This window comes from Cuculus canorus, chromosome 8 (genome assembly GCF_017976375.1).
Source record: "Cuculus canorus isolate bCucCan1 chromosome 8, bCucCan1.pri, whole genome shotgun sequence".
Lineage (NCBI taxonomy): Eukaryota > Metazoa > Chordata > Aves > Cuculiformes > Cuculidae > Cuculus > Cuculus canorus.
In genome coordinates this window covers 15,351,254-15,377,155 of record NC_071408.1, presented here as the reverse complement: position 1 = coordinate 15,377,155, position 25,902 = coordinate 15,351,254, and the positions used below count along the sequence as shown (strand labels likewise).

At 39.8% G+C, this 25,902-nt stretch overlaps 1 protein-coding gene across 1 annotated transcript; it reads right to left on the bottom strand.

Annotated features, from left to right (window-relative positions):
* Nucleotides 1-274: 274 nt before the first annotated feature.
* Nucleotides 275-25,902, bottom strand: CNN3 (calponin 3). The gene is made up of 7 exons (XM_054072952.1): nt 25,737-25,902; nt 5,493-5,614; nt 4,980-5,046; nt 3,469-3,606; nt 2,963-3,079; nt 2,089-2,235; nt 275-1,390 (listed from the first exon to the last, which is right to left on the bottom strand). Exons 1-7 carry the CDS (start codon nt 25,791-25,793, stop codon nt 1,043-1,045), a joined length of 996 nt encoding a protein of 331 aa, XP_053928927.1. The 5' UTR covers nt 25,794-25,902; the 3' UTR covers nt 275-1,042.

Below are 25,902 nucleotides of genomic sequence, written 5' to 3'. Positions count from 1 at the left end.
TCTGGTCGTAACCTCACAGTCACGTAGAGGGGAAGTGAACTCTGCTGCAAAGAAGCTACATTCCTTTCCTGTTAAGTAACTGTCCCTCACTCCCAGGAGATTTTTTTACAAGGCTCTTAGATTAAATCCTATGGAAAAGAAAGAACCTAAACTGCAAGACAGCAGTTCTACATTACTCTTAACACAGGCAAAGATGGTACTGATTGGGAAATACTCACTGTGCCATCTAATTTTTACGAATGGTGTAATAACAAATAAGACAGGATCTTGTACGTACCTTTAAGAAAAAATATTTATTTATAAAAATACACTGGGATCAGTTTGAGAAGTGTGGCAATAAATACAGTTTGAGGAAGAAAAAGCATTTCTACATGGATATATTATGGCACAATAAAAGGTAAATGCACCATCAATCATGGGACTTCTGTTGGCTCAAGACTTTGTACACGCTCCCTTTTTAGTAAGACAACTATTTCTAAGAGTTTGGTCAGTGTTGATAATGGAATGAGTACACAATCACAAATGCACACTTATGTCTAATGCAGGACTTACCATTAGCAAACAACACTTTAAAAACATAATAATGATATTTAAATCACTAATGCGATGTCTTAGACTTAATTGGCAAAGACTGCATTGAACTTTTAAGCATGAAATTCTTTTATCTCATCTGGAAAATAGAAGAGCTGTAAGTATGTAAAATGAAGGCTTAATGTGGTATGTAAATACCTGCTTAAGTAGAGATTGTGAAAATGCATAGGTCCATATCAGACAACCTGGCTGTACAAGAGCACTCCCCCTTTCACAGTATTCCTTTTACTTCATATGCAGTTATTGTTTATGCTGTAGACTACAACTGTTACAGCACTAAAGGCAACTAGACAGGGAAAGGGCAGAGAAAGGAAAAAGGAATGTACGTAAGGCAATATTTCTTTAGGTACATTAAGTATAGTGTGTAGGAAAGACGGGTAACAATTCCACAAGGCTAGTTTCGTTCTTACTGAATAAAATAATGGACTAATACTGGACTTTTGATGCAAAGCTAATAATCAATGCCCTGGTCACTGTACTGACCATGGTAATCTCTTTGATAGTCATCTTGGTACTCTCCGTGATAGTCATCCGGGTATTCTGCCTGATAATCGCTATCGCTGATTTCTGACCCATTAGTTCCTGTTCCTTGGCTGCCGTTATGGATGACAGGTTCTGTTGGTGCAGCACAGTACTTAGGGTCATACACTTGTCGTCCAAGCCCATACACACTCATTCCTTTCTGTGAAGCCACTTTGTTGGTACCCATTTGTAGTGAAATGGTTGAGTTATCCACTGGTTGTAATATGTGCTTCTGATCGTAGATGTCTCTCCTGGTACCTGGTGCCAGCATACCAGCCTAACAAAACAGGATTGCAGAGGTTCAGTAAGAAGATCAAGAGCTGTGATTACCAGATTTACGATTACAGCTAGTACAGCTTTTCGAGGCCAGGTTGGATGGGCCTTGGGCAGCCTGACTTAGTGGGATGTCCCTGCCCATGGCAGGGGGGTTGGAACTAGATGATCTTTAAGGTCCCTTCCAACACTAACTGTTTTATGATTCCATGACTCTACGATCTTACTGAACAAGCTAGAAAGTAGGAATTAAAGTATAACAAAACGTAGTACAGCAGCACGTGCTCACTAGCAGGTAAGGCACAGAAGAAAATCTTGTAGAAAGGTCCAGTTTATTTCCCGCTTTGGAGAGAATACACTAAGTGCTCTAAGGTAGTACCCAGAAAGCAATTTCTTTTTTTTGCCTCTAGGTAGTACTTGAAATGAAGTTACTGTTTTCTTCTGGTATAACACAGCCGGATGGAAATTCTAGAAGCATCAGGTCATTTTTACAACTTAAGATTTTCAGCAGGAAAGATGCTGGTTAGTAATAAGAAATCTTGGTTCTTCAATTACTGCATAAAAGCACAGCTGAATTGTACCCTCTCACTCTGCCAGTCAGGACTCTGCTACTACACGCAACTCAGACCCTCCTGTCCCACTGGGCTCTCCCAGGTTGAGAGCTGTATCCCCCCTGCAGGTTCCATATGCAGTCCTGCTTACCTGACTGGCTCCTTTGTTAGTGCCCATCTGTAGGCTAATTGTCGTCTGGTCAAATGGCTTATCAGTTTGCATTTTTGGATCATAGAGGTGTCTTCTAGTTCCATATGCAGTCATGCCTGCCTGACTGGCACACTTGTTGGTGCCCATCTTTATTGAGGGAAGGAAGAGGTGGACAGAAAAAGTAATTTTTATTTGTATAGCAAATACAGTGTAAGGAAACAAATACAGTTAGTAACTGATGGCTGATGGAAGACTTAATTACAGTCCATGCTTTCCTCTTATAGCTTGACCCACTACCTGTAAAAAATTACCCTTTCTCCATACTGAGCTTCAAAATGAAACAAAAGCAAATCATCCTAAGGCATTTCAGTGACTGGTGGTTGGTCAACTGCATGTGCAATTAGAACAGATGTATGCAACAAAATGAAGTAATTAACTTTTACCTTGGACATTAATGATTTGATTATACTGCCACAACATCTGTTTTAAGATTTTATGGCAGTTATTTTGGGTTTTATGACCATTAAAGAAGGTAGAGAGAAAACAAGCTTCTACCATGTAAAGAGCTTTAGCTATCCAAAGACTCCTACTTTAAAACCACCTTAGGGGGACATAGGCGATACTGCTATGATTAGCTGTCCCTTTCCTTGTCACTCTTACTGCTGGTTTAAAACAAACAGAAAACCTTTACAGGCAGCCACTTGATCTTATAAAGCCAATCAACGGCTTACAAGAATTAAAACCTCATACCTCTCTTCTATGATAAGAATATATTGTAATTCTGGTTTTGCATAAGCAATATACCCATTAATCAGAACAAGAAAGTTGTTCTCAAATGTAACAGATCAACTGCAAATTTGAATTTTGTACTTACTTGCAGGCCAATTACACTTTGACCAGCTTTTAGTTTTCCTGCATCAAAACTTCGTGCTTGTTTCTCTGCATATTTGACACCAAGATCAATTGTAGTATGAAAACCTTTTGTTTTTGCCTATTTAGGAGAAAGAAAAAATAAAAATTCAGTGTTTAAATCATATTTTCTGCTCCTGGAACACCAGCTTTAGAGCCCTGACTCTCAAGTGATGCACGTTTATCTCTTATGGAAACTCTCTGTGCTAGGGGTGAGAGGAGGTAACAGTTCCCCCTCCCGTTTGAAGGTGGGGAGTCAGCTCCGAAGCTGACCCAAGCGTCTTGTCAGAAGGATATTCTGCAGGGTTTAGTGTTCTGTGAGCCTCCCCAGTTCTGTGTATGCACACACAGCTCCAGAACAAGGCCATCTGCACTCAATGATCCTAACCCTGAACTCCAAGACTTCCTGTATTTACTGTATTTACATGAGTGGTAAGGGTGCAACCCAATTCCAGGAGTACAAATACTTACCAGACCTGCTAGCGCCACGAGAGTTGTCTGCACTTGAGTCATATTTCCATTTTCAAAAAGATCATTTGCTTCAAAAATATCATGTGGCTTCATGCCATAGACTTGGATGGCTTTGATAAAATTCCCAATGTTCTCCAGCTAAACAGAAACAAAAAAGCCAATTTTCCACTCAGTGTTTCAATTCAGAAACTAAATAATGTTAAAGCTTTCTGGTGTTGGTTTGTTTGTTTGGCTTATTTTACAGGAGTTCTTTGCCTTGTCCAAACTGGACAAAACAGCTGGCATGGCTAAGTGACTTGTAGGAAGTTAGAGATTATTTTTAATATTGACTTCAGAAATCAATCTGAGGATTTATCTAGCCTGGCATCGCTCCATCAGTGAGTATCATATACTTTGTTAGAGGGAGTTTTGATGCCAAAACTGCCTCAACTGTCCCTTCCAACAGAAACCCTATATCTAAATCCTGCTTCAAAATGGAAAGTTCGACATAGTGACCATGCTATTTGACTTCAGCAATTGATAATTTTGAGTAAAATAAAAACATAACTACATGGGTAGTAATGACATTTAACTTGGTTTGAATGTATGATCTTGCTCACCTTCTAGGACAAATTCAACTAAGCTTCTGGGGTTATTAGCACTTTTTAGCACTGTGCTCTGTAGAAATTGGAAGGCTAGAGTGAAAGGAGTAAGGACTGAATCTCATCTTTGCTTAAGTCTTAAGAGGTATTAAAACTTTTTTAAAAAATAAAAATCTTTCATCATATTTAGAAGTATTCAATGCCAATAAAACCACGAGACTGACACAGCAGTGTTAAGCCAGACCCAAGCAACAGTAAAGGCAGTCAGCTCTAACCTTTCCAGTACTTGGTCTAAATGCATGCTGCCTTTGATAGTCCCTTGAGGGGGAAGCGCTAAAGACAGCACTCATAAGAAATCAAATCTGGGTATACTGAAATGAAACATAACTGTAACTTGCAGCATATTGTTTTCTGAGTTCTCTTACACAACCATTTCTTCTGAGACTATTCAGGCCTTTTCCCTCCCCATCTCCTCCAGCTGCTTTCTCAGAAGGACACTTCATAAAGTGACCTTGAATGTCCTGGTGCAGGCAAGCTGTTAGGCAACCTAACACTGTACAGCACTGTCTGGAAGGAAAACTTCGATTGTTATTTAATAAAAACGTTAACGACCTTTTTTTAGCTTGGAAAAAGGTCTTGCTATATGCCTTGATATTCTCCTCCCATCTCAAGTCCCACGTAACAGCTAAAGCACTACTATTAAATATGTATACTCAACTATCATTTATGATCAGTCTCAGGTACATTCTGTTAACTGCTGTTCACATATGTAGTATCCTCAGCTGTTGTGTACATATCATATACAAAACTAGGTGCTATTAAGATTTAAGGTATACCATATTCACAGAAAATTTGTTAATACAAAATAAAAGAATTGTTTGGGGGTTGGAGGGGTTAGAGGTGTAGTTTGGGGTTTTTTTTTTGTTTTACCTGGTGCCAATTTAGTTTTGATTGATTAATTTTCTTCACTGATCCTGGCTGGAGCTTATTTATAAGCCTGGGGAGGTGAAAAAAAGGGAAATGCTTAAACAATAAATCTCATTCTTATATCATCTGTGCAGGCATTATATATTTTCATTCATGCTTTATTAGTTGCATTAGTTTCATCAAAATAGTTATTTTTTGGCTTATACAGAGTGCCTAGCTTAGATCTCAGGTCTAAAAACTCTAACAGAGTGTAAGAATTTTTGTGTGCCATTTGATTATTATAGAAAAGAGCTTCACTATTGAATTTAGAAATACTTAGCAGTCTTTGCTGAAGCATAAAGGAGATAGAAGTTTTTACTCTTCACCGCACTTTCAAAGAAGCTGTTTCCCAACCTACTGTCAACTGTCTTCGCCCATTATGGCTGATGTGTTTGAAGGGGAGTCTTCAGAAAGTCCCTCCTTAGTTCCTCCAAAGTGGAGGACTACTAAAAATAAGGTTACTTAATAAACACTTACTCGCATAAGATTATGCCATCTTTTAATCCCAGTTGAAAGTTTGCACCAATGCTCAGCCCTGTAACCTCTTCTATCCAGTTACGCAGATCTTCTTCAATCTGGGGGTCATATTTCAGGGCAATCTGTAACACAAGCAGTTATAAAGTTACTTCACAAGAGACAACTGCAACTTTTTCCCCTCAAATCTGTTTCAAAGAGTATGCTATACACTTATCCAGTACTGTATTTTAAATATCAGAGTACAGATGTAAGTCTTTATCCCTGTTACTATAAAGTTTATGGCTTTACTTACTGTTTATTTGCAAATAGTGCCTTGGAGCACTTAACAGTTCTTCCTACTGTAAGAATTTCTGGAGCCTGTCAATAGGCTTTTGCAACTGCAGAGGAATGATGGCTTTTTTGGGAAAGAAAATAAAATTCTGCCCAAGCTGTACTTCAGCAAGAAGTAAGGAAGTGAATACTGTGTTATGATCATAAGAATTCTGAATTGCTACATGACCAATACTACTGCTCAGGTGTAGATTTCCACATGGGAACTTTTACACAATAGATTTGAAGTTATTCAGCCAAAGTTTATGGTGGGTTTGCTTTTTTAGCTAGATTATGATTAACTGAAATGATTTAGTTAAGTTATTTTGCTGGAGATTCTGCGGGGGTGGAGTGGGGGTGGATGGGGGTGGCTTTTTTGATTTTAAGTTTTAGTATGCCTGCTATTTCTCTTTCCTTTGGCCTTGCTGGAAGACTAATGGAATAAACTGTGATCTCATGTCTCAACTGCAAAGTTACTGCACTATTACTTTAGGGAGAGAAAACCTGCAATGGTCTTTGAAATTAAAGGCATCAAACAGAGGCCCAGAGTTGCAAGCAAGGCAGCTTACAAACCCCTTTTCCAGATGTTCAGACTTCACTACTCAGTGTGTCAGTTTATGCTTCAGTTGCTAGAAATTAATCCACGTAAGTGGAATGCTTAAAAGCCACAAACTCCAACCATGCTGGCAGCTAATGGGGCTCACGGTCCACCCTCTGCCCTTCACTCCTGTCCCCTGCAGAGACTGAAGAGCAGCTCAAACCTCCAGCCTGAACCTGGTGATTTTGCAATATTTTTCAATACTGGCAATTTGGAAAAAAGGGATTATATCACTGAAAGCATTGCTACTTTTTTCTGCAAACAAAACAACTTATCTAAGCACAAGATTTTATAGCATAAAATACCTCCACTTGTGCAGAGGTTGGCAGCTTTTCCACCTTCATTAGAGGCTGTCCTGCACGGGTCAGTGAGCAAGGCTGGGAAGGAGGGAGCTACCATGACAAACCTGACAGGCAAGCTTAGAATGTACTTGAAGCATTTCTAACTAATGGAAAATCAACTCAGCTACTACCAGTTACTTACAAATTCCTAACAAGAAACCCACGTAAAGTCATTCACATTCAATCAAAACGTACACGTTGGACTTTATTTATATGTAGTCTTAAACTTCAGCCCAGAAATGCCAGATGTTAGCAGCTACTTATACTGCATGAGATTATAATTCGAAACTATCTGAATTACTTGGATAAAGGCAATAGCTACATTTTGGCTTGTGTCAGTAATCCCCAACTCCAAACTGACCGAACTGAAAATTGCAGTAGTCTGTACTCTAATTTTCTTCTAAGGGGAATGGAAAATTCCTGTATCTCTGGCTTTGTTTCAAACACTTGTCTGAGTAATACTCATTTCCCTTAGACTATTTGTAATAGTGGTGCTATGGTGCTTCAGTTACAGATCAGGATAATGGAGCAATCTATTCTCTTATTCAGCTCTCGATTAAGGTGTAAAATTTTGTGCAATATGCTGCATGAGATAACAAGTACCATTGCTTAGACCAATGCTGGTCTGAAAAACAAGATAACTCTTTCTTAGGAAGAAAAAAAGGAGACAAAAAGCACAACCATGCTCTCTGTTTATCATGATGGTAGTAATAGTAAAAGGTGAGTAGCCCCTTTACTGAGGAGCTGCAGAAAGGTTAATGCTTTGAAAGTGGTGTATGAGGAAGCTGGTTATCTTCCTCCTTCCTAACCTGGTGATTAGCTTACAACCTACTTTTCATGGCTATTTTTATTTCCAATGGGAACAAGGCTTATGTGATAGCAGCCTTAGTTTGTCTCACGCAGAACACTTGGCAGAACTTGCCTAGCTCGTTCAAACTTATGAAAGAACAGCAGTTTTGGACATAACTGAGTCAGTTATTTTGTGTGAAAGTAAGCATATGCACAAGAGAAAGATCCCAAAATATCCTCAGAAGAATGAAACCTAGCATCATGCTCTTATTACACATTACAGAGCTGACAGAGATCTTACAAAAGTGATCCTGCTCACAAAAACTTAAATTATGCATTCAGATGAGACACATAGTGGATAACGTACTCCTGTACACCAATTGAAAAGAAAAAAACAGGATTTGTAGGAAAGCCAGCACCTTGAATGTTCTGATATTCCAGGTAGGAGAGAGTAGAAAGACTATTTGGGCTGGTGTTTCATATGTTGATTCAAGGTTAAAATCATCACTCCAACATGCATGTGGGTACAGAGAGGGCTTTAAGCTAATCTCTTCTGCAACTCTTTAGTAATTTAGAAATGTAATGACCATTATGCTTTCTGAAAAATCAGGCAGTTTTGGTTTCAGTGCAGCCTAAAGAAAATGCTAAATCATAGTTTAACCATCCTCCTGAAGGAATTGTCTGGAATACAGATAGAATTGTCTTTCTACAACTCCATTTATTTTTAAGTACTGGTAATAACATTTGTTTTTTTAAAGAAGAAATGAAGTCTGTGATCATGGCACCAATAGGCACATTTTAAGCATCAAACTCTATCTCCTTCTTCCCCATATTAAAATAAAAGAAAAAATGAGTAATCATGGAAGCTAGTAAGAGGGAGAACTCTAAAGACTTCTGCAAGTGTGGCTATTTTAATCTTTCTTGGCAAACATATAAACGAAAAAAAATGGCAAAATTTTCTTTCATTTAACAAAAAGTGCATTCCATATTTGGAATATGGAATTTTCCATATTCCACCGAGCTAAATATTAAATTGCTACTCCTATTGCTTGGAGAATTTAGAAGTAATCACATGGAATTTTATCACTTGTCCTGAAAAATATTTACTTTCTGTTGGAAAACTTGCACATGTGCTAAAATCTTGAGTATTTCAACAGGTTTTAAAGCGTCTTAGGGTATCACTACAGTGCTTATCTAGAGACAGGAAATAAAAAATGCTTCTACATGTGAGCAAATTTGTCTTATGGCCACTAAAAGCATTACTATTAAACCTGTTCATTTTCTGAATTGGCTTCACTATTGGTATAGTTTGACTTAAATATGGCAAAGTTTTTATTTTGATTTTTGAAATGGCAGGAAACTAGGTTACAGAGAGTAAAGCACGGTGATGGCTTCAAACTACCTAAAACACTAAAGACATGGAAATTTAAGAATCTGGTTTTAAACATGTGACAAGAATGGGTTAAACACAGAAGGTGACAGGTACTACCAGAAGGGAGGCATTTTCCTTACTTTGAATTCTTAGTTCTTTTACTCCAGATGGCAAAACCAGAAGTTATGTAACACTGTTAGTGAATACTTCATATTTTCCACGTCTATCAGAATTGTTCCAGTTTTCCTTAGATTGCTATCTACAAGGGGAAATTGGAAGCTTTGATGTAAATAAAAAAAAAATTTATGGCTCTTTCCATTACTACCAATCAACATGCCAACACTTGATCCCTTTTAAGTATTGAACTTTCATGGAAGATACTCAAATCTTACAAGTCCACAGCAAAAGAAAACTCCTCTACTAGAGATGAAAGCAGTAGCTAAGCAGCTTCATTCAAAGTATTCATCACTGGTGCCATGAAAAAAGCTATGGTTTCAGAACACCATAGGAAAGATTCAATTGTAGTACTTATAAAAGTTTAAAACCAGACAGCAGGAAGCAAACTCTTAATTTAACTACTTTATTCTGACAAATACAAAGTTGTAAAAGCTACTCTTTGTAGATACTTCAGAGACACGGATCTAATAGTTAGAAATACCTTTGAAAGGCAACTAAAGTCTATACATGTGGTCAACATTACAGGTGACCTAAGGCTGTGGGAGAAAAAGAATTGGTGTTACTTGCCTATTGCAAGCGCTTGACTGCTAGCAAAGTTCCCAGTACAAAGGAGTTGTCTCTGCATTCACTTTAGAAAAAGATATACAAAATTTGACAATTAACTGAAAGGCAAATTTTTGAATAATTATAAGTAGAAATTTAATAGTTCTACTACAAGTAGTCTTCAGCAGACTGACGGTACCTTTCACCTCACTACTGTAAGTTACAAGTAAGAAGAAACTGCAGAAAAAATAGTTTCATGTATTACTCTCCCTTTGGACTAGCTTCACATCTGATTGTTAAAAATTCACCTACTCATTTTCAACTTCAGCTGTACAAAACACCAACTTGAGTTAGTTAGTTGTATGTGAACTTGTAAGAAAGGAGGCAGAGATCTGTAAAACCTCTTGATGCTATAAGAAAACATTTTGAGTTTGAGACTCTTTAATACCAGTTAACATCACATTAAATTTGGCTTTTTCTCGAGCTTCACATACATTTGTGCCATTTTAACATTTTACTGAAGGATACAAATCTAAATTTATCAGGAACTAAAATGTTTGAGATGCATACGCTGCTAAACAGTGTCTCTCCTGTTCAGCCAGGATAAAAGACTGCCTCACTAATGATGCAGACAAAGCAGCAAAACACAGTTATACTAATATCAGTACTTCCCCTAAAAATATCTTTTTTTTCAGTATAGTAATCTTCTATTACAGATAAATTAAAGAGAACGCTTCATCTCTATCACCTAAACCTGATGCACCTCAATTGTAGGGCTGGAGCTGTTGACTTTGAGTGGAAGGACAGAGGGGTAGAACTTGGGGCACCAAGAACTTAGTTCTTCCTCTTCTCAAGTAATTCCTATTTTGAAAGCCAAGTGTCTTTTTTCAATGTCAGATGCAGATAATAACTGGCAGGTGATGTGACATAAATACATTTATGCCAATGTATGCCTAAGGCTAGAATCCTTGGGTTAAACTTGATTCCTGGCAACTTCACACCCTACTCTCACATCTTGTTCTGTTCAGGTAGGACTTTCCTGCCTGGGACCTCTTGTAGTGTAAAAAACCTTGTTCTGTCTGTAGTACAAGAACAGCATCCATCACTGTTTTCACCAAGTGTATGGATTCCTGGAAACAAACACAGTTATGCCGTCCAGCTTCAAGGGACACAGAGAGATGATTAAAGTTGCTCAATGTGCCTGTGGCATGCTAAGTTTGAGTGATGATGTTAACAGCATTTCACACCATAAATGATATCATAGGGCCTTTCAATTGTTCTTTTATACTAATCTTTTCCAAATTACACGGTACACACTGTACACTGAAGTCTGCATATATGCCAGATGTCCAGTTTAAGAGTTCAGCTATCTATATTGCTGCTATTCTGGAAAAACACTGTAACAGTGTGTCAAGAAAGAGTTTAAGCACACTGCATACCTTTTTTTACAAGCCACTGGGACTAACAAAGAAAAAACTTAGGTAAAAAGCAGGCATAAAAGATATCCCTTTTCAAAGTTATCCATCATGTTACAACAACTCGCGCTTCTTAGTTCCGATGAAACTTTTGACTAAAGCTTCTGGCTTTATGCCCCCAGAGCAGGGGTCAAATGTTTAACTTGCAGCATGCTAAATATAGAGTAGTCGTAAGCATCTGGAGAAACGGCTCTCTGGTTAAAAGTTCTAACAATAAAAGCATGTATTGTCAAAGTGAGTGAACAACTCTGTTGCGGGAACTGGGTTCTTCAACAAAACATACGACTTAAATACATATAGAAGAGGCAAAATAGGTTGTATATTGCTGTTTTCCAAGGTAAATCAAGTACAGGGCCATGTACAGCAAGAGAAATAGCCAGGACTTTACTCCCAGATAGTACAAAGAGATTACACACATAGATTTTCAGCAAAGTGAACAGAAAAATACATATAAAGCCCTAAGTTTAAGGGATTAATATTCTCCATAGGGAGAAATTTGGTGTGGCCCATATCCTTAGTAATTTTTCAGTCAAAAAAAATCAGTAGAGAAAGCTTACTGGATTTCTAATAAGTATGGGACCATACTAATCTCATACTGAATATAATACAGGTTTAAAACCCCTAGGTAGGAGTTTTCTTATTAATTTTACTTTCACACATTGAGGTAATGAACTACTGAAAACAAGTAAAGATAACCAAGGGAAAGCTCCAGCTTTTAAGATCTAAAGTTTTATCATTCAAATTTTAAGCAGCAGTTTGTTCCTATATCAACTTTTGAATTATTATTAATTAAGAATATTTGAATGAAACCGAATTTTTATGGTTTCAGTCATTCCTCCAAACATCCTTTGCACTGAAAAATAAGCACTACCCTCAGGAGTGATTTGTCTTGCAGAGATCAAAATTACCAATGTGGATATTTCTTTATCATTTCCTTGGCATTAGTTTACCATAAGACCTTCCCTTTTTAAGGCTTTATGATGGTATAGGGGAAGATGGTATCATGGCAGCAGCTCTTGGAAGCCCTTACTCCTCAGAAATGGGAGTGAGGCAGACTACATGGCTAGCCCCAAATTATTCTCCAGAATTCCAGCTACTGGCATCTGAGCTGCCATTCTGTTCATCATTTGCTGTTCCAGAACAATTCTGAATCTCGCACCAAAAATTTACACAGCAAAACATCTGGAACAAAAAAATGTTAAGAGCTTACTGGTTAGGCAAATGACCAAGAAAAAGGCCCAGAACAGTAAGTGTTCTTCTTTTAAGCAAGAAGAAAGGTTTTCTAGATTTCTTTTCTAATTTACAACTGACAATACTTCCTGGTTAAATTTTTACAGTGTAAATAGATTGCTGTACATAGCTAATCTTCAGCTTCAGAGGTGGGGGAGAGTGACAAGGATATAATCAGTATTTTTATGTAGAGCAGTTCTAGTTAACTGCCAGCAAAGTGGTTATTTAGTCATAGAATAAATAAGTAGCACATTCTTTAAGTTGAGAGAGAGAACCTAAGACAGCAGGGAAAATAGAAGGTTTTGATTCTTACTGAAAGTGGGTTAGAAAAGGGAGCGACAGGGTACCAAGGTTGTTGTCAAGTGGAGCTTCCTCCCATCTGAGCTACCAACCTGACTTTTCGTCACAAGGACAAATTAAAATTCCCTGTTAATTTCATGTATGTTGACCAGGACTGCACACAAAATCAAAAGTCATAGGAGGCATATTTGTGTAGGAGAAACCCAGAGGTAAAGGGAATGTAACAATCAAGAACTGTTGGAACAGGTCCAGAGGAAAGCTACAAAGATGATCAGAGGGCTGGAGCACCTCTGCTATGAGGACAGGCTGAGAGAGTTGGGGTTGTTCAGCCTGGAGAAGAGAAGGCTCTGGGGAGACCTTATAGTGGCCTGCCAGTACATCAAGGGGGCTATAAGAAATCTGGGGAGGGACTTTTTACAAGGGCATGGAGTGATACGACAAGAAGGAATGGCTTGAAATTGGAAGAGGCAAGAATTAGATTAGACATTAGGAAAAAATTATTCACAATGAAGGTGGTGAGGCACTAGAACAGGTTGACCCAGGAGGCAACAGGAGGCACAGGGAAGTTATGGATGCCCCCTCCCTGGAAGTGTTCAAGGCCAGGTTGGATGGGGCCTTGAGCAGCCTGGTCTGGTGGGAGGTGTCCCCACTCATGGCAGGGGGAGTTGGAACTCGATGAGCTTTAAAGTCCCTTCCAACCCAAACCATTCTATGATTCTATAATTGATAACTTGCCAACATCTCACTGTTTTCTCTGGAAATCAAAAATTAGGCTAAAATCTTTAAAGGAGGGATGCATGACCCTTAATCCAAAATTTCTAGCACTCTTTGCATAGGCACCAGTTTAAAGTCTGTGAAGCAAAAACAAGCCATTCCTCAAAGTTTCCAAGTCATCTTAGAAGTAAGACACCTGTAGTCATGCACAATGTTTGTTGCCAGATCAGCAGGCTGGAAGGACTAAGTGCTCTACTCCTTGGCTGCCCACTATGATTTTGTAACAGTTTGCAAGCTATTTAAGAAGCAAATACTACCATCTCACTCCTCAGAGTGCACGTCCAACATACACCCAAATACTGGACTGAACATTGGTAACTTCTTGTTCTCTGCAGCTGCACTAGTGCAACACTCTCCTCTATTCAAATCTTTCTCACAGTTTTTCTTATAATTTCTTATCATAGTCTCAGCTTTCAAACTTATAAATCAAATTCTCCTTAGTCATTAGCTTCCACTTTCAACAGCAGCACCCTCTGGTCCTGCCACTACACATTATACTTCTTGAAACTGGGTCCCTTTGCACTGTGTCTGCAGCCTGTGTATTGCTGAACAGTTTAAATTTCCTCACAGAAAACAGTTTCAGAAATATTCGCTACTTATCCAACCTGGGGCACAAAAGCCTGTTACACCCTGAGAACATGTTCCCCTTGCTTTAAAACCCACCCTGGCTGTGACTAGCTTGAGCGTTGATCTGATAGAACACATCTGAGCAGGCTCCAACATAAGCAGCCCTGACGTCTTCTGAAACAACATGCTGAGCACTACACTGAGAATACTAACAGCCTGCTGTACTGACAGGCTTCAGTGGTATCCAGTTGCTCTTTTTTTGCGGGAAAAAAAAAAGTAAAAAACCTAACAGAACAATCTGCTACATAAACAGCAAAAACGAAACAAAAATTATGAAAGCACCTTAGTAGATTTCCTAGTATTAAACCAGGGAGTATCTCCTGAGACAACTCTGGTTCTCAAAGATGAGATGAAGCCTGCAAAAAATAGTAACATCAATGATCATTGTATCTCTCTGAGAGCATTTTTCTATCTATTGCTACTGCAGCAACCCAGGAAATTATATATTCTTTTGAGCTTACTTTTCTCTCCCAATAGTGCGGCTTTTAAAATAGGTCACATTACAAGCAAACTGTATTGTGCCTCTGCAGCCCTTTCCCATGGCCCAACTGTGTTGACAAGTCTTCCAACTTCATGTTCTGAACAGGACCACAGAATCCAATTAGTTTTGTCTGAGTTTCTCTTCACACCTTTTCTCTTCCCTTCAAACCCTCTTCAATTACAAAAAGCAGAGGGATTGTGTTTTACAGCAGCAAGCAGCTAGTTAGTAACTCAAACATACCTCTCAAAAAAAGTTAGGTTCAGGAAACTGAAGGCTTTTGATGCAAGCTTTGCTAAATGTTACTCAAAATACATATTCTGTCTCTCCAGCGAAGTCACAGTCTATGATACGTTTTCTCAGCACTTTTTTCAATGGTAAACCTCAAGCCTCTGCTGCTTTCGCATCTCTTTTGCCCCCGCTCAGTAAATTCACACACTTCACTGTTCACTGCCAATTGTGACCCTAGGTATAGGCTTGACTGAAAAATGAACCTGATGACATGGTTCATTCATGGTTCATTCATGGTCCCAAGGGAATTCGCGTTTCCCAGTTAATAGTGCTCAGTGTTTACCGCCAACAGCTCTGATTGTATCTGGTCGCCTGTCAGCCTGCTCTGATTTAATTCCACGAACTCACATTAGCTGAACAGGCTAACCGAGGTGCCTGTGATAAGTATTCACAAGGAAAATAGAGATTTCTCTCATTCTTACCACCAGTCCATCCTTGCACAAAATGCTTCAGTCTGTGGTTTTTGTAATTTAGGTGAAAAACATGATTTCTTGAGACGTTCCTCAGCTTCTACTGCATAGCAAAGTCTGCCTAGATTTATCTTTCATGCACGTAGTAGACCAAAATCCCTGAATTCACACATAGCACATTTTTCTGGTTGAGGTATTTTCTCCCATATCCAGTTATCTTAGCAGAAACATAAGATATGCAGATTTCATATCCCAAGCTTTAGAAAATCTTGCCTATTAGCTGTTGCATACTATTGTTTTGCTTTACCACCACCCAAAAAAATTGGAAGAAAGAATTCAGCGTAAAGAATTAAACATAAAAGTCTGCTTCTGCTACTACCTTCCTGGGTATATCTCTGACCGGTTAAAGTTCAATAGGTGATACACAATTTTGATTATATTCCAGATGTCCAAAAATATTTTGGACGTGGCTAGCCAGGCAAGTTGTGTTCTAATGACATGAAAAGAGTTACAAGAAGAATACAATCTACAATCAATATGATTTTTTTTTACAAAGAGTGATTACCATAAACACATTAGAACATGTTTATTTAATTTTGTTATAATACCCATCTTTAAAGGCCTCCCATTCAAATTTAGGTTACTGAAGAAAGTCTATGAAAAGTAATACAGAATATTTGAAATGTACACAGCTCCTCTGGCAGTTCTTTTTAAATCATAAAATCTGCACTGCAGACAGCTGGACAGATTTTTTTAAAGTTTATAATTAGATGAACTTTTAGCTCAACTTTTTATTTAATGAAAATGTAATTTAAGTTATATAAAAATCAAGCCATACACTGGCTATGCTGAAGTTTATAACGAGTGGAAAAGGAAGTACCACTGTTAAAATAGGGAAGACAGTCAAACTCCTACAGAAGAGGGTCTTATTAAACACAACATAGTAACTTCTAAAGCAACATTTGCCAGCAATTGAGCACCAGCAGAAGTAACTGATAGGGGATGCACATATACGCTGCATCCAAAACTCTATGATGCTACAAGGTAAGTTGTGGTATCATTACACTGCCCACACATATTCACTGTAGGTTTGAAATAACACAAGCAACAGCATGTGTGGGCAATGATATACTACAAATGAAGGGTGAGAGGTCCCAATCCTAAATTCTTTAAGGTTCCATTGATCTTCTGTGGAACAAAATATTCAAGTGCCTTGATTGAACTCTACCTTTGTTAATTGTGTTTTGTTCCAACTCTCCTCCAACCACTCAATTCTTTACCTCTGGTGTATAATCTCACAACCTTTTTTTGCCAATTTTTTAAATTAAAACCTGATAAGAGTCTTTCCAATAGAAGTAACTTTACACATCACAGACATCTTCATACCATAATTTATTAGCGATAAAGGATGCTATCAAGACAGACTATAGTAAAAACGCAAGAGTCTTATTTCCTTAGACAATTACTTGTACATTTTACTTTTATTGGGGCACAATTAATACAGCGAAGTAAGCAAAGTAAGGGGACAGCTTCTTGCGAAAATAAGTGAAGAACTTTCAGTCTTGGAACACTAGGTGTGTCTGAACTACCTATGCTTCAGTGACTTAATGCTGTACTGACTCTAAGACATATAATGTAATTTCAAATTGATCCCACGTAGCGTTATAATGTTAACCAAAACCGTGACTGCTCAGGCTGGTCAGGCAGTGGGAATCTCAACAGAAGCTGCAGCACAGGTCCTGTTCCAGCACATCCTTCTGCTTGGTGTGCACTGGCCTGAGCTCTGACTCATGTTCTGTTTATGCTCAGCATAGAAGGGAAATGTTTTGGTGGAGCCCCCACTAGCAGTGAGGTAAGAATGGCTTTCACCTTGAACATCTGAATAGAACCAATTCCCTTCCCAAAATGCATGTTTGTTATTCCTTATCTTTTGCTGGAAAAGCTTCTAGCATTTAGTCAACTGACCAGGGACAAGAGAAAAGTGGTTTTCAATTAATTTACTCTTGTTGAGGCAACACCAGGAATACTAAGATAATACTCTCTGTCTATAAATAAGAGAATGTAGCAGTGGAACTATCAACAGGAAAGCAATACATAAAATAACAGGAGAGCTTTCTCAGCAGAAAAACAAAGTAAGGTTTTTATAGCAGTAATGTCTGGTTTTACTCTGGGAAGAGCTGCAGTCCAAACATGCAAAGCAGGATAGGAAGATTTGTTTGGAATCCATCTATAACAGAATTTGCTAGGACTTGCAGGAGATTAGGTCCTACCTTTCTGAAAGCATTTCAGAACAGCAAGGAAGCATCTAAATATTTAGACTTCGCCAAAAACTAGGAAAAGACTTGGTATTCAAACCCTGCAGGGTGTAGGCTCAAGGCATGTACAGTTTCATTTCACTATATCTCTTCAGGATTACTTTGTAACCAAAAAGGTGCCTGCCTAAACAAAGTCCTCAAGAAAAATCCTGTTTAGGTCCCAGAAAATCAGGTCAAGGCTTGGAAGTGAAGTAGCAAAGGCATCAAACGGTTAAAGTCCAGTTTCCAGGAGCGAGCAGGATCAGTGACCAGAGGCAGTTCAGGCTTCCAAGGCTTAAAGCACAGTTTGGTGAGAGTCCAAGCAGGGCACTAGACCATAGCTGTGACAGCAGCACTTCATGCCTCACTGTAATGGTCTGCTCTTACTGCCAGCTCCTCCAGCGTGACTAAAGCCTTTGAGTCTTTGTAATTTATACATCCAAAATAATTTCTGCTTCAGGTAAGAAATGGTTTCCTATAAGCAAAGAGCAGTTATGTGTCCTCTCCTCATATCTACTCCTCCTCTACACTCCACTGGTTTAACGATGGTATAATAAAAAAAAAACAGAAACAAAAAAAAAAAAAACCAAGGGGGGAAAAAAATGGAGGAGGGGGAAAGTTCATTGAGAAGTCTGTTGGGTTTTTTTAAGAAAACAAATCCCAAACATAGAACCATGCACCTGAAGAAACTTAAAACTGGTTTTGAGAAAAACGCTGTAATTCAAGCCCACTAAACAGAAACAACAAAATAAGTTACTCTGAGGCATTACTGCATTTTAAGCAAGAGTCTCTCTTAAAGAAAAAAGGATTTTCACATGATCTCACTTCGAAAAAATCTGCTTCAAATTGCCCTACGTGTCCTGGCCCCAAGCCTGTTTTTACTGAAGGCTTTTCCTGTGGAGTTCCATAGGGGATGGGAATCTCTACAAAGTTTGCCTTAAAAGGATGTGTCAGATGCACAGTATGTATGGTGTTACGTAGCTTCAGAAGCTAACAATTCTGAGTACAGAGAAATTCCTATCCTTTATTCTCCAAGGCAAATTATAAATTGGAGGCAAGAAAAAGTCTTCAAATTAATGTTCTTACCAAAAAAAGCTGAGATAAGGAAAAAAAAATTGCTGACATGCCGTCATCCCAGAGGAATGCATGCATGCATGCATCCATCCAGCTTTTAAGGGTATTGACTCAGCAACAGGACTAAAATAGGTATTTCTCTCTAAATTTTAAACTGTCTAACTCTGAAACCACAAAAAAAAGCACATTCATCTGTACATTTTAAAGAAACAAGCAATACTGCAAAGCAAATTAAACTTTTTATTTCTGAGATGACTAATCCTATTTAATCATCATGACTGCCAACCCAATTTGGCATTCTGGCCATAGGAGGTATACTGTGAGCTTGCACGTAAAGGATGCAAGACTTGACACTTATCCCACACCCTTAAACATTAACCGCAGCAAGTTTAATATTTTTCTGTCACCAGTAAAAGTTTATTAATCTACCAGAAATAAGGCCACTATAGTACATTTTATATACTCACAGAAAGTGCTTTAAATTTGAGAGTGCAGACAGTGCTGTTGCTAAGATTAAACATAACAAAAGTCTACATCAAACGTCTTCACTCTTAATTTACTTAAGCACCACGTTTTACTGGTGGCACACGGGCAGCTTCTAGCTGTGCTGTCCTCCTGCACACAAGCAAGCACGGAGTGAGTGCCCCACCCCTGTTTAGATGTTCACAAGGCAGTGGTAGCTAATCCTTGCTACGTCACGTGATTCATCACCCTCCTAGAAAAAATGGTGCAAGCCAAAAGAAAGGACTGGAAATTATATCCCTCACACTAGGCTTAGCACAGGGCAGTGATACATGTCTTGCAGGTCAAGAATGGCTGTGCAGTGTTCCAAGTGACAGTTTTGAGATGCATAAGGACTTCAAAAGACAACTGTCAACTTAGCAATGACAAGGTTTACTGGGGATTTAAACCACTGAGGAAAAGAAATTAAATCCCATCTGGGTGATTTACAGCAATACTTTCGCAGGCTTGTTTCATCTCACCTACTCAGGGCCTACTGACCCGTGAAGCTGGACACAGGCCACGCCTGTTTAGTGGGGTTCTGCAAGGGCTCTGAGAGGCAAGTGCCCTGTTTGTGGGCTCGGGCAAGTGTGCAGAATGGGCAGCACTGGGCTGGCAAACACAGGAGGTGTTAATCAGATGGCAGGGGTGCTAGCGTCCAAGTTGCTGGCAAGGAAAATGTTTCCATGGCAAATAACTTGCTTCTGCTGATCATAAAAAGCGATGCATCATAGGTATGAACTGTCAACTCATTACTTCATAGGCAGGATTACCATTAGTTTGTCTTACTATTAGTAAGTCTACTTATTACTGCTGTAGCATTAATACTTCTATTGGAGTAGCCACAGCATTGGAAACCTATACCTGATACACGCTCAAGAAAGCGGACCTGTTCTGAAATAGTAACAGTGAAAGAGGAAAATGGATCAGACATGCCATGACAGGCAAAGCAGATACATGGAGGTAGACAGTAAAGGACGAAGATGAATGGAGACACAGCAGTTAAGACTCTCCACTGCTGTAATGCCTTCCCCCTTTAAAAAAAAACAAACCCTAACCAAAACACGTAGCTACTAATTAAGGGCTACTGCATTAATAACACCTCTCAACCAATGAGAACTCTTCACACACAGGAGCTTACACCAGGAGAATACAAACTATTAAGTTTGTATTCTTAACATATCTACTGTTTCATGACGGTTCTTAACAATCCTCTGCAAAATTTGCAGCACAAGGCTGAACTTATGTTTGAGCAATGGAGGTGGCAAACGTTCTCAGAAGAGGCTGCTGCCCAGAAAAGGAATACCACAATGACTTGGAAGTGGAGGGAAGCGTGCAGCAGGACCATTTTCTAGGAGGCACTGCTGAACCTAAGCTTCTAAAATTTAATATTGTCAGTCAAGGTAAAACTAAGCACTAGGAAGAAGTAACAAGCAAGGATGTTGTAAAGTAGGTGGAGAATTCTCATCATTTCGTTGCCGATACACTAAACAAAAGCATCTTAACAGCAACAGACAAAATACAAGTTTTCATTGTTTATATCACTAATATGTTTTATATAACACATGTAGTTATTGTGCCAAACATTGTCTGACTGCAAGTTTAGATATGGAATTATTCCATTACTATAATTCTGCTTTGTGGATAGTTTCGCTGTTGACTCAGTTATCAAAACTGTACCGTTAAGCACTATTCTCTTATGATGAATGCATTCTGTGTATCTAGCTGACTAAACCTACAGCAGACGCTTTCACTCAGCGTGTCATTAATTTCTGCGTACTACAATTATAAATGAGGTTTGGGAACAGCTACCGAAAAAACAGGATGCTTGAAGATTAACACACTGAGAGATTTCTGGAAGACAATAAATATAAAAGACAAAGTTATGAAGTTGTTCATTCAAATGGCAGATCTGTTACTGAAGCCTGCATCCAGCTGGAGAAATTTCACAGTTCCTAGGAAAAAAATACAGAAATTGGACACAAAGATAAAAGGTTCAGTCACTGCTATGCACAATGAAACTGGTATTTAGCTAGCAAACGTTAACTTCAAGAGCTATGATCAACTATCAGAAACCATGAATTAATTGGAGCAAGCTGAAGTTCAATGCTCGATCTCGTAAAACTATTCTGCTACTTCCTCTGAAATGTCCTTTGTAAAATTTTAGTGTGTATATTCCTAGTATAAAATTTCTGACAGTTAGAATAAAACTATTGGATTTTAAGTTTATTCTCTATGCCACAAACTAAAGATTTGTGTAATGGAAGAGGTCACACAAGCTGTTTTTATTTTACACTAGACATCTGATTTAAAACTTTAATTTAAAGATATTACTTCTTTAAAAGCTATATAGACTTCTATGTACAAGACAATTGGGAATGCAGAAATTGTACACTGTTAGCATTGCAAAAGATATCACTCTGTTCTCCCAAAGCATGAGTTCTCATTGCCTTTATCCAGTGGTCTTCATTTTTTATTTCATCCTTTTGGACAGCAATAACAGCAATACTTTATCACCACCAAATATTATTACATAAGGATCATAAAATTCAATGAGCAAACATAAAGGTTTGCTAAAGGAAAATAGTCTAGAGGAAGTGTGGAAGGGTAAAACAAGTATATAGTAGGAACAGTTACATTTTAAGAGACATTACCGTTTTGAAAAGAGGGGTGAGAAGGAGGAAGGAGAGGGGCTAACAGCCCAACTACAGGCAGCCAAAACTTCACCTAGCTATTAAATCCCCAATTAAAAAAAAATTTCAAATTTAATGATTCGAATCTGCTTCTCAGTTAAAAACATTCATAAAAGGGTAAGTTATGGACAAAGAAGTTAAATCTGTTTATTTGGCCTGTAGCAAGTAAAATACAGTACAAGAATTTTCTCCTCAGCAGTTTCAGGAGGAATGTAGCAGTTCTACCCAGGATTGCTTAGTGTTACTCACCATAGACTTCATTTCTTCTTCATTAATTTGGATTTGCCCTTGAGAAGGAAAGCAGGAAGCACTACTACCCTCCTGCACCCTTGCAAAATAGGAGCTATTTTGTTTACAGGATTCATCTGTCTACCAGCCTCCAGTCTAAAAAGTTCATTTCCCTTCCTTTTCCAAGTGCCTGACCTTTCAGGGTGGTGGCTACAGGGACAGACTAACTCGCCTTAGTTACTCTGCTGGCTTTAAAAACTTTGGAAAACGGTACTGAACAGTGCCAGCTTCCTGATGGAGGGACGGCTGGGAACAAATAGAAGAGACTAGTCAAAACACAGGATAACCAAGTGCTATGCAAAGTTTAAGTCCCCATACAGACCACATTTCTGCCTACCCTTCCGTTTGCAAGCAACAGAGATGAAACTGGCAGTGTATCAAACGTAAGCAGGGGAAGGAGATAAATGCCTGTCCGATGTAAATACCATTTCCATGGGAAGGGTGGAAACACTAGGAAGCAGCTGAATGAACCGTAACCTCTCCTTCTCCTGTCCTGCATTCCTGTTTGCTCCACACCTTATGTAGCAAGACAATGGAAAACCTTCTGCTAATTTCTTACCTACCTCAGTTGTAAATCAGAGGCAAATATAACACCAGTGTGTAGCTTTATCTAATTGCATCATCATTTCAAGCTATGGTGACCTCATGTAATGCAGAAACCCTCCCACTGCTTAAGAGAAAAATTATTTATTACCTGCAGAAGAAACTATCAATTTCAATCAGCTTAAAGGGCTCCTCATTGAATATTTGGTTTGGATCAAGTATCTTCTGTGATCTCAAGTAAACAGGGAATCAACTTCAAAGGGGTTTGACTACCTACACATTTCTCATGGGGACAAGTTCCCTTACAGCTGAGAAACAGTACACAAATTCCATCCTACTTGATAGGAACAAGGAAGAGAGATCCGTAACAGAGACCAGACACCTTATTCATGTGAACTAAGGTAAGGAACAAAACAAGAGAACAGTGGAGCCTCAAAAGGACAAAAAAAAAAGGGGGGGAGGGAACCTCCTAAACACCAAACTAAAAGATTTTAAGCTTAGAGACAGAATCTTAAATATCAATTAAAGAAAATTCTTACAAAGCACCAGGAAATGTTATATTCATCAATTCAAATACCATGGCAAAGAAAAGTCTCTCTGAACACTAATACAAAGCCAAATGAGAAAATAAAGAACAAAAACCGACACCAAAAGACTTCTCTATCCAGCATAGCTGGGTCCTCAGGCAGCAGAGCTACCAAGTCATCTGTTTTCTGAAGAAAAATACTGCTTAGGCTTGAAAATTTTGGACAAGGGCATCTAACATTCACCATCATTCAAGCAGGGAGGTACCACAGCTACTTACAAACATTACACCAACACTACATTGAAACAAACAAACAAACAAACAAAAAACCCAAAAAAAACCAACCCCCCCAATAGTTTGCATGAAGCTCAGCATATAAGAAAGCATGATTAAAATCAGCATCAAAAAATGGTCCACCAAGAGTTGGAAACTAGGTGATTATTCTTCCAATCTTTATAAGACAGAAGGAACTGGAAAAAGGAATTTCTGATCTTTACAGAGGCATTATTATCCTACCCTCTACAATTATAGAGAAACAAGGACACATCTAACGCACAGACTCATGCAAGATACTAGACAGGAGATACACAATGTCTATAACATAATTGCTTTGAAATTTGATCTCTTACAGCAAGAGCAACGTATTTAAAGTTAAAAGCTATATATTTTGCTAGAGTATTTGTTGTTCTTTGGGGGATTTCGTTTGCTTCAGTGTTTTAAAGGTGATGAGTTGACTTGTCTTCGGTGCATCTGGATTATTTTTTATGGCACTGCTGTATTGATACGTTCAAGGGCTGCAGCACAAGCCTGCATACAAGCAGACTAAAGCTGCCACTGAACATCCATCCCCCTGCAATACTCGCATGGAAGAAGGCAGAGGAAGTCAGTGAAAGAACAGGCACTGGCAAGTCAAAGTAGAAGGCCCTTTGCATAAAGGTGTGAAATACACCAGTTTCAAACTCTAGGTTAATGCAGGGGTTTGCAACAATTACTCTCAGGAGGCCCTAAGGAAGCTGATGACAATAAGAAAATAAAAGAAAGAACAAAGAACTTCTTCTCTTCTTGTCTCCATAAAGGGATCACTGTTAAGACTATATGATTCTGTCAATGTTTTTTAAAGCAGAAGACCATTTGCTCCCTTCCTAGTTCACATGCAATAATACATAACATATGTTTTATTGTCTTTTTTTAGACTGTAGCAGAGTAGATAAATCACTAAGTTTAGGCATTGGAAGCAATTGCTCTGGAAGACATTTGGTTACATGATGTCACCAAACTTTGCAGCAGAACCCCACAACCATCCCAAAAAAGTCAATAAAGGAAAAAAAAAAAGTGTATTTTGTAAAGCATCCAACCTATTAACTTAGACTTTCTGCATAAATTACAGTGTTTAAAGCGAGCTACTTTCCTCCCTCCTCCCCCTTCTACTCAGCCACAAGTAAAACAGGATTTGGGGATCTGCTGAAGCCTGAAACCAGGCGTGTATGAAATAACCAATTATTAAACATTGCATTTCGAATTTAAGCCTATGAATGAAGACACAGGGCACCAACTCACCCCTGGGTATTTGCCAGTGCAATTTTTATTGCAAACGTTTTCCCTCTCACCAGTTAAGCGTTCATAGACTCACTGGGTTAGAAAAGACCTCTGAGATCATCGAGTCTAGCAATGCCTACCTGTCACTAAACCATATCCTTAAGCACCTCACCTACCCATCTTTTAAATACCTCCAGGGATGGTGACTCCACCACCACTCTGGGCAGCCTCTGCCAGTGCCCGATGACCTTTTGGTGAAATTTTTTTTCATAATGTCCAATCTGACCCTCCCCTGGCGGAGCTTCAGGCCATTCCCCCTTGTCCTGTCCCCTGTCACTTGGGAGAAGAGCCCAGGTCCCTCCTTTCCACAACCTCCTTTCAGGTAGTTGTAGAGAGCAATAAGGTCTCCCCTCAGCATCCTCTTCTCCAGGCTAAACAACGCCAGCTCTCTCAGCCGCTCCTCACAAGGCTTGTTCTCCAGCCCCTCACCAGCTTTTTGCCCTTCTCTGGACACGCTTCAGCCCTCAACGTCTTTCTTGTAGCGAGGGGCTCAGAACTAAACACAGGATCCGAGGTGCGGTCTCGAAGATTCCCCTCCCCGGCCCCGCCGGGCGGGACGCGCTCCGCGCCAGGTCTATAACGGGGCGTTAACAGAAGCCCCTTTTGTCCCGCCGAACACGCGCGGAGCCCCGGCCGAGCCCCGCGGTATCGGCGCTGTCAACGCGGCGCGGGGCGCCTTTGTCCGCGCGGGCGGGGCGGGGCGGGCGGACAATGCGCGCTCTGTGCGGAGCGCGTGACGTCACGCGGATGGAATGCGGAGGGGGGGGGGGAAGACGCGACGCTGCGCGGGGAGAGCGGAGAGAGCGGGGAGCGGCGTCCCGGGCACCGAGAGCGCCCGCATCCCGCCCCTCAGCGACGCCCGCCACCCTGAGAGGGCCCGCATCACGCCCGCCGCTCCGAGAGCGCCCGCATCCCGCCCCTCAGCGACCCCAGCCCCGAGAGCGCCGCATCCCGCCCATCAGCGACCCCCGCCACCTCCCCACACACACACACAAAGCGCGGGCGCCGCCCGCACCTTGTTCTTGACCTCGGCGGAGAGCCCGTAGGAGGGGCCCTTGTTGAAGTGGGTCATGTCGGCGGTCTCCCCGCTGCCTGACGGCGACAATCGCGGGCTGCCTGGCGGCTCCGGGATGAGGGGAGAGTCCGCCCGCGGCCGCGGAAAGTTCTCGTCCCTCCCCCGC

Excerpts from the sequence above, each read along its gene's own strand:
- CNN3 (XM_054072952.1), bottom strand. The coding sequence starts at position 25,793 with ATGACCCACTTCAACAAGGGCCCCTCCTACGGGCTCTCCGCCGAGGTC. Across the intron at positions 5,047-5,492 it reads GATGGCATAATCTTATGCGA|GCTTATAAATAAGCTCCAGC; the intron begins GTAAGTGTTTAT and ends TCACCTCCCCAG. Across the intron at positions 3,080-3,468 it reads TCGTGGCGCTAGCAGGTCTG|GCAAAAACAAAAGGTTTTCA; the intron begins GTAAGTATTTGT and ends TCTCCTAAATAG.